Raw genomic sequence first — 16,335 nt, 5'->3', positions numbered from 1 at the left:
AAGACGCCGGTGCTCTGGTTTCTGACTGCGTAACATACCAGACAGATTTTATCCCTGTTCTGACAGGGTGGTAGCCTGCCAGGATTTGGATAGCGGGTGTACCACACCACCTGGAGTACCGGCTTGTGCCACCAAAGAACTCTTTTAAAAAACGTAGAACAAAAATAGCCCCTTTGCATGTGTAGCATTTCTGTAAAAAGAATGAGAGCTTCTGTTTCTAAAACAGGACAATTTCTGTTTTGTTGTTTTTGGGAGGAAGCTAGGATCTGCCCTAGCATGGTATTTTTAATTTTTTAAATTCTTATTTTACACCTTTATACCCTGCCTTCTCAGCCACAAATCCTCCAGAGTCTGCCCACCTTTTCACCAGTAGATTTGTCAGGCTTTCTGTGGGAGCAGATCTACACAGAAGTGAGTAGGTTTGCACAGGTGAGTAGGGTTCCCTGGGGCTTACTCCCAGGAAAAGATTCTCAGGATAGCAGCTGGTCTATCGCTTTCATACTTGGATGATCCTGAAAAAACCCCCACCTTTATGCCCATTCTTTATTTTGTTTTATTTATTCATTTAAAACATTTATATGCCACATTTCCACCCCTGTGGGGTCCCCAAGGTGGCAAACATCAAGGCCTTAAAACAGCATTTAAAATGTATATATAAATATTTTAAAACACACACACAAACACAATAGACACCGCAGGATACTTCAAAGGAATAACTTCAGACAATTATTCTTCTTTTTAAAAGGTGGCTGTTCATGTGGGGAAAAAGCTTTGGAACTTAAAAAAAATGTGTCTTATTCAGATTATATTTCTAATGCATCGCTATGAAAACATACACTGGGAGTTGGGAAGAGGGTTTTAAACTGTTTATGTTGATTTTGAGGGAATTGTGGATTTCCCCGTGATGATGATGATGATATCAGCTCAGAAGAACATCAGTTCAAATAGCAAACATGTGCTAAAGTAACTCAAAGCTAACAACAACAATAAAACTCACTTTGACAACTGGAAGGAAAAGCATTTGCATGGGCAATATTGAGAATAAAGTTGACACCTGGAAGTCAGGGCTGGCTCTAGACTGTCTGGCATCCTAGGCTAGGTTAACTTATGGCACTCCCCCTCCCACACTGATAATGTCACCAAGTTACATGGGGGGGGGCATCCAATTCGGTGCCCCCAGAAAGCCAGCACCCTAGGCGATTGACTAGTTTGCCTAGTGGCAGGGCCAGCCCTGCTGGAAGTGGCTCCAAAATGGGCACTTGAAGAAAGAAACAGGACTCATTCTAGCCGCACGTGAACAGGCGTTCAAAATGAATAATTTGAAAGTTAAGATTCAGAAGACCAGTGATAACAGCAGTTGTCAATTTTCAAGACAAAGGATGAAGCAGTCGACCACCTGGAGCACAATACCCCTGATATCAGAATTGCAGGAAAAAAATGAGAAATAGAACTTGGATCATTGACAGTGCAATCCCAGAAGACAGCAGAACAGAAAAGAAAGAACAGGAGAAGATCACTAAATACCAAGGCCTATGAATAGAGTTAGAGTGCCTCTGGGAGAAGAAGGTGGCCATTGTGTCAGTTGTCATTGGAGCCCTTGGAGCAGTGCCTAGAAGTCTCAAAAAATGCCTGGACATTCTGGGTGTTGAACAAATAACATCAGTTCAGCTCCAGAAGATGATATTACTTGGAACTGCAAGGATCTTGTGAAGATACATCTGCAGCTCCCAAGAATTTGACTAGATTTTAGGGTTACCAGATGTCCTCTTTTTAGATAACATGTCTGTCATCTTTGGGGCTCTTTTAAACAAACTGATGAAAATGTTGTCTTTTGGGGTTGGGAGGCTGAGCCTGTTTTGCCTGATAGTCCCCCAGTCAAGGAAAGCTTCAGCTTAAATAGTAGGGATATTTAAAACGAGACAGTGGTCAGTTGTTTGAAGTAGTCCATCGGGAAATATGCCCTCTTTTTTTGCTTTTCAAAACATGGTAACCTTACTAGATCTCAAATTGCAGAACATTATCTACCAGTCAAATGTCTGACTGTGACAGTTCTAATAATAATAATCAGCCAGTCTCGCATAGTAGCGTTGGAACACTGCTAAACTGCATAACTGGAGGAGACAAGACAAAGGACAGAAAGGCACACAGGCCGAGAGTATCTTGGTATGTATGTGTTGATCAGGAATCCTGAGCTGTTTCCCCAGGAAATTTCACGGGGAAAGTGTAGTCACGCTGCATCAGAGCTTAAATTGATCTTTGACCTCCACAGCCACTGCTGTGAGGCTGGCCATCATGGGCAGGCGTTTGCCATTTACCCTCAGCTCTCATGTTGACAAAGGTGCCAGACAGTGCTGAGAGAGCTCTCTTGGATGATCCTGGCTGAGGATCCGAGGAGATCCTTGAGTGCATCTCTTCTCTCTGAGTCCATAGAACACTCAGAGAAGAGCCCACCAACCAGTACCACAGCTCCCATAACTGTGTAGCATGGCATCAGGAACGCAGAAGTCTCGCTGTCCAGCAGTTCCCCAGAGGGTGAGAGCATCTGACCCTTGGTTACTGTGGAGGCAGCAAGCAGCACAAATGAGCTCCTTTCCCTTGTGCTAATTAAGCCTGCTTTCCCCATCTCCCCCCCACCTCTGCACCCGCCGTTCTTGGTCAGCCGTGCAGTGCCCACACAGTCCTTCACAGAGTCAATGCCGGCTCCTTGGCGAGGCCAAGCTGAGCCTTAATGACTGTGGCCTTTTCGTTTTTAATGAATCTTCGTTGGGGAGGAGGTGGCTGCAGCCCCCGGCCCCCCCAATCCTGTTCTGTGCCAGTCACTGCTTGGCAGAAATCTGCCTTCACCTGGCCTGACCATGACAGTAAAAGAAGGAAGCCTTTCCAGTTCCTTCCATCTCTTTCAGGAGCCCAGACAAGCTTCCTTCATCCCTGCAGATGCCGAATGAGGCCTGGGGCTCCATGCCAAATCCTTGAAAAGGCAAAGTGTCTCATTTGTGGGCTTCAAAGGCAAAAAGCCAGCCAGGGCTCAGGCTGTCGAGGCATTTTGATCAACAGCTCCCCCTCGCCTTGCTTACGGCTGCAAGAGAATTTCAGGGCAGAGAAGCTTCCAGACGGCCTCACCGTTACCTCACAGGCGTCTGTGTGCCTGTCCTTGCTTGCCCCTTCCCTGCCCCTTCCGGCCATGGAGGCTGCCGCATGTTGCCTCACCTGCTCAGACAGGCCCCTGAGGCAACCATTTAAACTGTGGTCACATGAGTGGAGACTTTCCCCCTACCCCCAGTTCAGTGTTCCTGTCAGAGGTATAAGTGAAATGTTCAGAGCGCTGGGAAATGCCAAAGTGGTTCAACCCTGTGTGAGCATAGCGTTCTGGTGTAATTTTATGAGAACACTGGGTGGGGGAATGGGTCTGTTTTCATGACTAACGGGGGAGAGGTTAGTCACAAGGCATGTACCCCATAGTTGCTCTGTTCACCTCTGTCGTCCACATTCCTCCACCCTTTTCTGGGAAACATTGATATGTACGCTGTGGAGTTCAAAGTGGACTGAGGAAACCTGAATGCTGGTCTCCTCTCTGCCATGAAGCTGAACCTTGGGCCAGTTCTTATTCCCCTCCCCCCAGGATTGCCAGCTCTGAGTTGGGAAATATTTGAAGATTTTGGGAGGTGGAGCCTAAGGAGGGTGGGGTTTGGGGAGGGGAAGGAGAATGTCACGTTGGAGAGAATGCCATGGAGTCCACCTTCCAATGCAGCCATTTCTCCGGGGGAACTGATCTTGATTGTCTGGAAATCAATTATAATAGTGGGAGATTTCCAGCCATCGTCTGGAGGTTGGCAGCCATGCCCTTTCAACCTAGCTTATCTTGCAGGGTTGTTGTGAAGATAGAACAGACGAGGGGGGGATGAATTGCAAATGCTGCTCTGAACCCCTTGTAGGAGGGCTGTGATAGGAGCTAAGAGCAGCAGCAGCTCTGCTTTCAGGGTTTTTCTAAAACGTCCTCCTCAGTACTTTAATACAGGCATAAAATATTGGGGGTCTTTCCTCTTGTCTCTTCTCTTGTCATGTACCAGAAGCAAAAAGTCAGAATGCCACACATACTTTAAAACACACACACAAACATAAAAGATGCACAAAGACGGGGATGGGAGGCAAAGAAATGGTGCCACTTCTGGAAACTTATGCCTGAGGCCACTTCTTTGCCTCATGTCATGACATGGCTGATCTGGGCATCCTTCACTGGAAGACGGCTGCATAACCCAAGAATTGACACGTGTAGGGACAATTCATTTACCTACCCGCCCACCCCGCCAAAGTCCTATCTGGAAGAGCCCAGTGGAAACAACTTATTTATGTGTTTGACACATTTATGCTTTGTAATCTTGGTACAGCTAGTGTTAGCTTCTGCTCCGCAGAGGAGACTTGGCAATGATGTCACCCGGAAGTGACATCATCATGCCGTTGCTCGTGGCTGCTCTAGGCGTTTCCGAGGAAACTCTATGCTCTAGCTATTTGGGAGGGGAAAACTCTATGGTACCAATGTGGGCCGGTGAGTTAGGTGGACGAACCCTCGCCCGGACTGGGGGCTTGGCAGCCCTAGTTATCCAGTGTGGTAGAGTCTTGGACTAGGATCTGGGAGACCTGAGTTTGAATCTCTCCTGTGCCATGAAAGCTCATTAGGTGATCTTGGAATAGTCACACACTCATCGTAACTTAGCTCAGAGAGTTGTAAATGGAGGGGAGAGTGATGTAAGCCACTTTTGGTCTTCACTGGGGAGGAAAAAGTGAGATATAAATGCAGTAAACAAGCAAAGAAATAATGAAGCAGAGGAATCCTGAGGCGGCTTCCAGCCTCAATAAAGACAGTATTCCGCATATCATAAGGTTAGACACTTCTGTGGCAGCTGACAGAAAAGGAGGCAGGCCTTTTGCGTAGCACATAGCTGGGACACCGCCGTTCCTGCTGACAGCCAGACCTTTGAGGCTCACTGTCAAAACAATGGCACAGCCTGGGCTGACTGCTTGCATAATCCTCGCATCAGATAGCTCAGAGGGCTAGCAAAATGGGCATCTCCTTCCCAGTTGTTGGGGTGCACTGCCACAGCCGTGGCATAACCTGAATCAATCCAAGGAAGCTGGAGAAGCAACTTGCAGAGGGGTGACAGCTCAGTGGTATAGCTTTGGGTTCATCTCTGGTATCACCAGCGAAAGAGTCCCAGGTGGCAGGCACTGGAGAAAGACTTTTCAATGCCCAAAACCTTGGAGAGCAGCTGCCAGTCAGAGCAAGCAATACTGAGCTAGAGCGATCAATAGCCTGATTCAGTATCAAGCAGGGTCATATGGCCACATTTTGGGAAGGGGCTGTGGCTCAGTGGTAGAGCACATGCTTTGGGTAGGAACAATGTCTACCTTTGGCCAGGGGTCATTTAGTAGAAAAAGAGGTGCCAGACCTCATTAGCACATGACTCATTTGCATATGCAACACACCCCTGACATCACCGGAAGGTGTACTAAATTATATCATAAGAACATAAGAGAAGCCATGTTGGATCAGGCCAATGGCCCATCCAATCCAACACTCTGTGTCACACAGTGGCCAATATATGTCTGTCTGTCTGTCTGTCTGTCTGTCTATCTATCATCTCTCTCTCTCTCTACACACACACACACACACACACACACACACACACATATATATATATATATATATATATATATATATATACACACACACACACACACACACACACACACACTGTGGCTAATAGCCACTGATGGATCTCTGCTCCATATTTTTATCCAATCCCCTCTTGAAGCTGGCTATGCTTGTAGCTGCTACCACCTCCTGTGGCAGTGAATTCCACATGTTAATCACCCTTTGGGTGAAGAAGTACTTCCTTTTATCCGTTCTAATCCGACTGCATTAGCTCAGCATCTACCTTAATAAGCTTCTTGAATTATAATGATCACAATAAAACCTCACTTCCCTCATAATTTAAAATGACTTTTTCCTATGTGGCCACAGTGGCATGATGAAAATTTCTATCTGTCTGCATTATATGTTTTGGTTATTTCCCCATTTTTTGTGGGGAAAAATAGAAAGTTTGTCAAATCTTAAGAGTTCAGCAAAATTCTCACTGGGGATTTGAACAATGGAGCCCAGAAGCAAGAGTTGGGGTTTTTTTTTGGGGGGGGGGGATAAGAAAGAAAGAGTACAATACAGTTTAGAGCAGGGGTGGCCAAACTGTGGCTTGGGAGCCACATGTGGCTCTAACACATATTGTGTTGCTCTCAAAGTCCCCACTGCCCCATTGGCTGGCTTGGAGAAGGTATTTCTGTCTTTAAATCACTCCTCCAAGCCAAGCCAGCCAGCAGCTTGGAGAACACATTTAAAATTGCTTTCTTTTCACCTCTCCCTCCCCCATCCCCCTTCCTTCCTTCCTTCCTTCCTTCCTTCCTTCCTTCCTTCCTTCCTTCCTTCCTTCCTTCCTTCCTTCCTTCCTTCCTTCCTTCCTTCCTTCCTTCCTTCCTTCCTTCCTTCCGACTTCTAACGTTCATGTCTTGTGGCTCTCCAACATCTGACATTTATTCTATGTGGCTCTTGCATTGGCCACCCCTGATTTAGAGGTTCCAGAGTTTGGCCACCCCTGGCCATTCCTGATTTAGAGGTTCCAGAACTCCGCTCTCGTGAGCACTTCCCCCAAATGAGCCCTGCCTTTGACACAGGTGCATCAGCATAAGGAAACAGGAAAAGGTGGCAAGATAGAAAAATTGTGGGTTCAATACATTCAAGGAAGCAGAGAAATTAAAATGTCCCTCCCCTCAACCAGAGGAAGAAGAGATTCAAAATCATCCCTAACCCCAACCTTGCTTGCAGCCAAGCCTCCCAAATTCCTGCACAGCCAGCCTTGAAATAAGGAGCTGGAATGATTGTCAGAATACCACTGATGCTGTTTAGAGCAGAAGCTGTTTATGGGGTGGAGAGGTGGATCTGGAATATTGTAGCCATTCGAATCTATACCTTCATAAGCCCTAATTCCTTTTTGGTTTGCATTTCAGCGAACCTGTCATGGAGTGGTTTGAAATCTGCAAAAGTTATTTATTTTACCAATCGATTCTTATTGTCTATCAGTTCATTCACCGGGGGAGGGGGGGGAGGGCAGCAGTTATCTTTGAATGTTGAAATTCCAAAACAAAATGTATTAATAGTTACATATGAATCCAGGTATAATAGTTACAATCAGGGGTTGTTTTGTAGAAAAATAGGTGGTGGAGCTCATTCAGGGATTGTTATGCAGCTGCACCTGCTATTCAATGGACAAGGTGGGAAGGAGGAGGGGGACCCTCGGAAAGGTTCAGGAGCTTTGCTCCTATGAGGTCCCACTGAATCTGGTTACATGTGAATTCAATTGTGGGGGGAGGATTTTGCTTTTGGTTCCACACCTGCTTTCAGAGTGCTTCGAACTAAAGAGAGCTGCTATTCTGTCATGCCTCCTCTTCAAGCTTCCTGCAGAGTGAGGCTGAGGAGAATCAGACGGAGTGTGATCGGGGTTTAGTCTGAGCCACACTTCCCTACACCATAGCCTCAGGAGTTGCTTTTCAGGATTGTGAATAGCACTGAACACCTAACTTCCTGCATAAGCAATACCTGGACTTTTGGGGGTGGGTGGGAAATATGCATCTGAGCCAGGCCTGTAGCTGCAGGGGGGCCTGTGGGGGTCCTGCCCCGGCTTCCTGTCGGGTGCCCCTGACCTTCCATCTCCCCACTGCTACTACCACGGGGATGAAAGCTGAGAAGCTGGGGGCTGCCCCGTCCTTCCCCCCATGATTTAAATTGCATGGGAGAGGTACTTAGGATCAGCCACTGCTCCTCCCAGACCTTGAAATGGTGTGGGAGAGGCAGTGGTTGCTCCCGGGTGCCCCTCCTATGCAATTTAAATCACTGGGGAGGGAGGGGATGGCTCTTGGCTTTCAGCGTTCACCTCTGCTGGCCCCCAAGTGGCGAGGGTGGGGAGATGGGGGGAGGGAAAGTCGGGCACCCTGGGTCACGGCCACAGCAGCCAGGGGATGTGAGCTGTTAAGTGCCCCCTGACTTTTTAATATGCCCCTGACTTTTAAAATCCTGGCTACAGGCCTGCTTTGAGCTGAGTAGGAATGCCAACCTTCAGGTGGGACCTGGGGATCACCTGGATTTCAGCTCATCTCCAGACTACTGATTTCAGTTCCCCTGGAGAAAATGGCTTCTTTGGAGGGTGGAGTCTATGGCACTGGACCCCACTAAGGTCCCTGTCCTATCCAGGCTCCACCCCCAAATCTCTTAAGAGTTCTCACCCCACCCCCTGCCATCAGCCAGGGATGACTCAGGAAGCCTAGAACAGAATACACTCCCTCCTGAAGTTCATCGGGTGTTCTTCTCTAGACTCCTTCAAACATTATAATGAGTTCTGTGCACAGGCACTCTGCATATACATGCATGCGTTTGTAAGAAAGAGCTGGTGTGCATTCACTTCAACCCATTAAAGAGGGGGAACAGTCCCTGGATAAACGCACTGTTTCAACTACACATTCAGCTGGGCAGACATTGAATGTCGGATGAAAGTTATTCAATGTGTGCATACTGAAAAAGCAAGTGTACGCCGATTGTACGTGTGTTGGTTGTAACGTATGAACAGGGTTTAATTAAAGGGTTTCGGTTTCTTGAGACTAAGTGTATCGCCAAATACCTAACATGAGCCCATGGGTCCAGGTTTTGGAGGGAGGATGAGGTAACCTTCACTGACCACCTTTCTGGCCATCCTGTCCTGCTGCTGGGGTTACCACTTGGGGAATGGGGAGGGGACTGGTGGAAATGTCTGCTTGCTGCCCAGTAGCAGATTTCAGGGCTCACCAGTGCTTGCTTCTAGAGGTCCTCTACCCTGACAGGTGGTACTGACTAGCTGACCTGCAGTTCGGAGTGCCAGCAGATGTGGAACAAAATAGACTGTCCCTTTCCTAGAACAGTATATGATTCTGTGTGCTGTGTAGTGGTTAGAGTGTCAGACTAAAACCTGGGGAAGCCCACATTCAATTCCCCGCTCGGCCATTTGAGTTTGCCGAGAAGCCTTGGGCCAGTCACACATTTCCATCTATATCTGCTTAGCAGGGTTGTTGGGAGGATGACATGAAGGACAGGAGAAGGATGTAAGTCGAGAAAGACTGGGCATGGAAGAAGAAGAAGAAGAAATTGGATTTATACTCCATCCTCCACTCTGAATCTCTGAGCAGCTTACAATCTCCATTATCTTCTTCCCCCACAACAGAAACCGTGATCGATTTCCCACTAGCCTTACCTCGCCATCACTCTCCACTTCTCAGCAGGGCTTCCATCGGATTTCGCACAAGCTGCCCCAAGGCTGCAACTCGCTCTGCCTCTTTCATGCAGCAAGCAAGACCCTCTAAAAACTGGTTTCTGTTTGCTGTGCAAAAGAAGCGAAGCTAGTTGCAGCTTGTGTAAAATGCTACGGGAGCCCTGCAGAGAAGAGGAGAGTGAGAGCGGGGTAAGGCTAGTGGGAAATCGGTCCCTGTGAGACAGGTGGGGCTGAGAGTGCTCTCACAGAAGCTGCTCTTTCAAGGACAGCTCTGTGAGAGCTATGGCTGATCCAAGGCGATTCCAGCAGCTGTAAGTGGAGGTGTGGGAAATCAAACCTGGTTCTCCCGGTTAAGAGTCCGTGCATTAACCACTACACCAAACTGGCTCTCAGGAGCAAAGAAATATAACGAATCAAAGGAATATTATTTACCTCTGTGCTGTGAGGTAAATGAGCATTCAGCTGCTCATATCCCTGGATTCAACCTCTGTTAAAGGGGCTGAGCATTTCTCACCCAGCCTTGTGGGCAGCCCTAGCTGAAGTATGAAGTCAGGGTCATTGGGCACAGAGGAGCTGAGCCTAGAAGCCTAGAGGTCCCAGCTTTTAAATGGGTCCCTCTAGCTGGCCCTTTAAGACCAGTATGATCAGCAGCAATTCCCAAATGACTTTATTTACCTCTATGCCACGAGAAGCTTCAGTGGCCCTCTTTGATGCTGTTAGCCTCTATGCAAAGGAACAGCATAGGGTTGCCAGCCCCCAGAGGGGAGTGGGGGATCCCTTGATTTTGTGGGTTCCTGTGCACCACCAGCCACGAGCCTGGATGTCCCTAACGTGATGATGTCGCATGAAAGTGGCATCATCACGTCGAGGACATGGCATGAGGCAATGTTGCCCCGCCCCATCCACTCCTGGAGAGCTCCCTCCCACCCCCTGCTGGTGTCTGGCAACCCTAGAGACAGAAGGACACATTTCTGACAGCTGACAGACCTTCAGGATCCTGGTGCTATCTGCAAGGAGTGTGCCACGGAGTACAAAAAGGCTATCTTGAGCTCTCTTCTAGTGTCCCCAACCAGTATTCCCTCTAAGCTGAGTTAGTGTGAGGTAGCTCACTGTTTTTTTAGCCTGCAGCTCACACATTTTTGTCTTAGCTCAGGAAGAATGGGCCCAGAGCGAAATTTATGCAGAAGCTCACAACTTTAATGCCAGTTGCTCAAGAAGCAGAATTTTTCCTCACAAGACTCCATAGCTTATAGGGAGTATTGCCCCCTAATGGTCCCCCCTTCTGTTACTGTGGCTTTCTCGCCCTAGGAAGAGATCCAGCCAAAGGAAGGCATTCAGGGCGGGTATCGACAAGCAATCCTTGGACTAACCCTGTGGCTAAAAAACCAAACTCCAGGTTCTCTGCCTTTTCCCAGGTGCTTCTTGCCTGACACGCTGGCTGATTTCGAGTGGCAGGAGGGAAGGGGTTAACCGCCTAGACCCTACCTGCCACCGCCTTTTAAAGATGCTGAGATGAAAGCCCATAATTTATTCTCCCCACACACGAAGGAGCAATTAGTTCTAAACACGGCTTAATCAGTCAGCGCAAGATTGATTTCTGTAGACTTGGATTTGGTGGCTCCTGGCACGGTGCCAGCCTGCAAGCAATCTCCAAATAAATGAAGTGCAGAGAAGGAAGCCATTACATAATATGATCTATGGGGCCTGTAACTCGCCCGCCTGCTCGTTAGCATGCCTCTGGGCAAAGGCAGGACACCGAACCCCTCCGCAGACTCCTCGGCCATTCCTGCCAACTCCTGCCCGTCTCCTGTCCTACCCTTTTGCTCACTCGCTCATTGGACTCGCCCCCAGGCCTTGCTGATTGCCACTCTGGTTCCAGGCTCCCAGAACAAGCCTCTCATTAAAAAATGAGAGAGAAATCACCAGCTGAGGAAGGAATATGCAAGTTTGGGTGTTCCACTGCACCCTTCATCAGGCACCGTCTCCTTTGCTGGAATTATAACAATACTTAGGGCCGCATTAGACAGAGTAATTGCAGGGTAACCAGAGCCACCACGGTGAGATTATAACAACAGACTCTCTGGGGTAGAGCTCAGTTCTCTCCTGCAATGAAGCCTCAGACCAAATCAGGAGCTCCCTCCCCTGCCACTGTAGTATGCAGTTTAAAATGAGAGGGAGATCTGTCATCGTGTTTATCTTTCCCCCCAAACAACTTCCAGCCTTCTTCCACTCTCCTCCGTTCTATCCGTGCCAAAACAGTACTGTGATATAGGTTAGGATGAAAGAGAGTGACTAACCAGGGTCATCCAGTGAGCTTCCATGGCAGAGTGCAGGGATTAGCACCCGGATCTTGCACCTTCTAGTCCAACAATAACCCTGACAACATGGTCGCTCTCTTTAGGTCTACAGCCGTCTCCTATTGACATTGTCAAGATACCCTGTATCAGGGTGGCCAAACTGTGGCTCAGGAGCCACATGTGGCTCTTTCAAACATATTGTGCAGCTCTTGAAGCCCTTGCTGCTCCGTCAGCCATCTTGGAAAAGGCATTTGTCTCTTTATATCACGTTTCCATGCCAAGCCAGCTGGTGACCTGGAGAATGCATTTAAAGTTAAAGTTGATTTCTTTCTACTCCTCCCTCCTCTCAAACATCTGACGTTCTTGTCTTGGAGTTCTCAAACATCTGATGTTCTATGTGGCTCTTACATTGCGCAAGTTTGGCCACCCTTGCCCTATATGATTTCCTCAGTACAATTCTATGGTTTCTGAACCTACCCCTCTTACCATTTTCCCCCAAACAGTTTGGTGTAGTGGTTAAGTGTGCAGACTCTTATCTAGGAGAACCGGGTTTGATTCCCCACTCCTCCACTTGCACCTGCTGCCATGGCCTTGGGTCAGCCATAGCTCTGGCAGAGGTTGTCCTTGAAAGGGCAGCTGCTGTGAGAGCCCTCTCCAGCCCCACCCACCTCACAGGGTGTCTGTTGTGGGGGAGGAAGGTAAAGGAGATTGTGAGCCGCTCTGAGACTCTTCGGAGTGGAGGGTGGGATATAAATCCAATATCTTCTTCTTCTTCTTCAAACACTGCAGCCCTGATTAGATTTGTTCTTCCTCTCCATGATAGCTTTGAACTTTTTTTTTTTTTTAGAAAGGAGGGGAGAGGCGGGGATCACAATTGCTGATCTCCCATGTATTGTCAAATTGGACCCTCTGAACTTTACAGGAGAGCTTGAATTTGAACTCAGGATCTGGCAGTCCAAGTTCAACACTTGATCTCTGACGCCGCCCTGGTTACTAGTGTAGCTGCAGCATAGCTCCTCCTCCATCTCCAGGGCTAGTTCCTCCCCTCTCGAGAAAGGATGGGATGCAAACATTTTTGCGACAGGCTTGAGAATCCACCCTTCCTCTCTGTTTTCTCCTGCTGGCCGTGTTTGCTGGGGGGTGGGGAGGGCTTTGCTCTGACACATGCTATTGTCTGGCAGACTAATCAGCTGTGCAGAGCCCCACTGAGAATTCCATGGGAAAATTCCCTTGGATGGCAGCAGAGGCATAATCCACAGGTCACAGGCAAGAGTTTCCCAGCATCCCACGCCTGTCACGGATCGAATTCCCCGCTGCTTCTCTTTGCCCGCCGGGCATTAGGAATGAAAAGCGTCTCCGGGAGCCGAGAAAAGGTGGGGCTCCTCCTCTGGCTCCATTTTGCAGCATCGACGCTTTGCTTTTTTGGATAGTGTAAAAAAAAAAAATGTATCAGATGTCAGGGAGCCCTGGCAGCAGAGTGCGCCAGCAGCTGCAAGAGCTTTTGTTTGCCATGGGAATGGGAGACCTGCGAGGCCTTTCCGTTGCTGAGTCGCTGAATGGGGCACTCCGTAACCGGCCAGGGTGCCAAGCCCGACTGATGAAATGGTTGAGCGAGGTGGAAAGATGGCCATTCCCCCAGAGAGCAGCTTTTGTGGAAAGGGACATTCAGGGCAATCCTTGCAATCTAGTGCCGCTTGGGTTGGATAATGAAGACTGGCACCTGTCAGGAGCTGGAAGTACAAAACTGTTTAGAAGGAAATGAGAGGTTGGGTCAAGCAGTCATTTTTGCTGATGTGAGGGAGTTGAGGCAGCAGAACAGGACTTTCTTGTCTCCCCCGTCCTGCTCCCTAAAATGCTGCTTCCCGGGGAGGGGGATAGGGGACTACAAGGAATAGGCTGAGAAGGCAATTGGAGATCTGCAGTGGAAAAGGGGAATCATCAAAAATCACATGCCGCCGTTCCATCAGCTATCTGTAGATCTAACCCGCAACCTGAGGAAGTCAGAGGTGTCGCAACAGAATTCACAAAATTGCAACTGGTTTATAAAGCTGGAGACAGTTCTCTTTGGGCAACCCAGGTTATCCGGGTTTCCCAACCTTCAGGACTGCTGAGACGTGGAGAGGAAGAATGGGGGACAGAATTCTGGAGGCTACGGAGGTGGGCAAGTTGTTGTCAATGTGGTTTATTTCCTGGGGGAGAAATAGAAAAATATGATCTTGGATCAGTCACTCTCTTTTTTTTTTGCCTGACCTACCTTGCTGATGATATAACAGGAAAAGACCATGTTCACAGACCTAAATTCCTTCATGGGATGTAAGGAAGGGAATAGGAAACAAATTGTGGGTATGCACAGAGAGGGCCAGTCACTACTAGCCTGTCCATGTTAACAAGCTAGTCCTGCCCTGTGCATCTGGGAAGATGGGATGAAAATATGGGGGTGGTTTCAACCAGATTTTCCACTGGTGGCAAAGGGAGGTGGGGTTTTGCTTTGACCACTAAGAAGACTCTGTTAAGGATCATGGATAAATAACATGTGAGATGGGGGCTGTAACTAGAAGGGGAATTAGATGAGTTTGAGCAAAATAACTGGTTGGATCTAACCCCCCTTTAAGAACAAAATATGACAGGGTGTTTCCATGTGTCACTTTTTTCAGTGATGGTAGTGCCATACTAGAACAGGTATTTGCTATGGTGGTGCATTAGCTCTAGTTGTTCAAAGGAATGGCTGACGTTTTCTCGAGCTGAACACTGGCAACACTCAGACGAGCAGTGACCAGCAAAGGAATTTTACTTGGCGGCGGGGTGGTGGTGGTGGTGGTGGTCAAAAATCTGATTCAGCATGGAAGTCACCTGCAAAAGCATTCCAGTCTCTGGGAACTGAGGGTATCTGGAAGCACCCCAAGGTCTCACATATGAGGCATTGGGCAAGGAGTTCCAGGCATAGAACTGTGGGCACCACTGTTTGACACTGATGCAATCGCTGTCTTTTCTCTCTCTCTGCAGAACTCCATCCGCCACAACCTGTCCCTGCACACCCGCTTCATCCGTGTGCAGAACGAGGGCACTGGGAAGAGTTCCTGGTGGATGCTGAACCCAGAAGGGGGCAAAACTGGAAAGACACCACGCCGACGAGCCGTCTCCATGGACAACAACAGCAAGTTCTTGCGGATCAAAGGCAAAGCCAGCAAGAAGAAGCAGCTGCAAACTGCTCAGGAGCGCGGGGAGGACAGTCCAGTGAGCCAGCAGGCCAAATGGTCCGAGAGCCCAACTTCCCATGCCGGTGAGGAATACGATGCTTGGGCTGACTTCCGGACACGGGCCAACTCTTCAGCCAGCACACTCAGTGGGCGCCTCTCCCCAATCATGGCCAACCATGAGCCAGACGAGTTGGAAGAGGATGACGGGACTCCATCCTCACCCCTGATGTACCCAAGCCCATCTAGCACTATGTCCCCCTCCCTGAACACCCGCTGCTCTGTGGAGATGCCCAGGCTGACGGACCTCACGGGCACCATCAACCTGAACGAGAGCCTGGGCGAGAGCCTTCTTGATGACCTGCAGGACAGCTACAATATGAGTCCCGCTCAGCCGCTCCCTGCTGGGGGCCTCCGACAGAGGAACTCCAGCTTCAGCTTCAACTCCAAGTGCTCAGCAGTGGGCAATGGAGTAGGGGGAGGAGGAGGAGGAGGTGGAGGGAATACCTACTGCGGGACCATCTACAGCCAGTCTGCAATGAGCCTCATGCGCCGTCTGCCCATGCAGACCATCCAGGAGAACAAGCAGGCCACCTTTGCCCCCATGAACTCCTATCGCAACACCTCCTTACAGGACCTGCTCTCCTCTATCTCCTATGCGCACAAGGAGGGTGAGCAGCACATGCCACAAGCTGGCAGCATGGTGCCACCTCGTGGCCACAGACAGAACGCCCTTGTGTGCGGTGGTGGGGGTGGGGGTGGAGGGGGAGAGATAGGCCTGGTCCCCTACCCTCCCCACCCCTCTGCCCTGATGAAGAGCAATGCGTTGTATCACCCGTCACCAGCCAGCCACCACCCTCCTATCAACAACAGTGCCTTACCCTCTCCTATCAGCCTTATGAGCCTGCCTAATGACTCTTGTGGCATGGTGGGCATGCCTCACCACATCCATTCCTATGTCAACAACCAAGGGGCACATATGAGCTTGCTAGATTCCTTGCAGGGACCCTACCCAGAAGCCATGCACACTCCCGTTATGGGCCCAGACAGATTCCCAGCAGACTTAGACTTGGACATGTTCAACGGTAGCTTGGAGTGTGACGTGGAGTCCATCATTCTCAATGACTTCATGGACAGTGACGAGATGGACTTCAACTTCGACTCAGCTCTTCCGCCACAAAATGGTCTCAACATGGCCACGTTGCCCAGTGCCCCACAGCCCACCAATCAGAGCTGGGTGCCTGGGTGAGAGGACTTAACCTAAGAGCTCCAACCCACCAGTCAAGCGGGGGGACAGGGGGATGGGGTTGAAACAAACTTTCTCTGCCTCTCTCTCCTTCCCTCCCACAACTTTTTCTTCTTGCCTTCGTTTGTTCAGCCAGGCTAGAGCCATCTGTTTAAACTTGACAAACAACACTAAAAACACACAGACACACAATGTAGGGTAAAAAAATGTTTTGACAGGTACTGGCGGCTTCCCGCTCGTGCCAGGTGTATTGTGCA

At 49.1% G+C, this 16,335-nt stretch overlaps 1 protein-coding gene across 1 annotated transcript in view; it reads left to right on the top strand.

Moving 5' to 3' along the window:
- The window catches only part of FOXO6 (forkhead box O6), a 158,998-nt gene extending 142,865 nt beyond the window's left edge, over positions 1–16,133 (top strand). The window contains exon 2 of the mRNA XM_060258319.1: positions 14,642–16,133. Coding sequence (XP_060114302.1) covers positions 14,642–16,081 — 1,440 coding nt within the window. The 3' untranslated portion in view covers positions 16,082–16,133. The remainder of the gene's footprint in view (positions 1–14,641) is intronic.
- The last annotated feature ends 202 nt before the right edge of the window (positions 16,134–16,335 follow it).

This window comes from Heteronotia binoei, chromosome 17 (assembly GCF_032191835.1).
Source record: "Heteronotia binoei isolate CCM8104 ecotype False Entrance Well chromosome 17, APGP_CSIRO_Hbin_v1, whole genome shotgun sequence".
Taxonomy (NCBI): Eukaryota; Metazoa; Chordata; class Lepidosauria; order Squamata; family Gekkonidae; genus Heteronotia; species Heteronotia binoei.
Note: the sequence above shows the minus strand (reverse complement) of the source record. Positions and strands in the feature narration are given on the sequence as shown.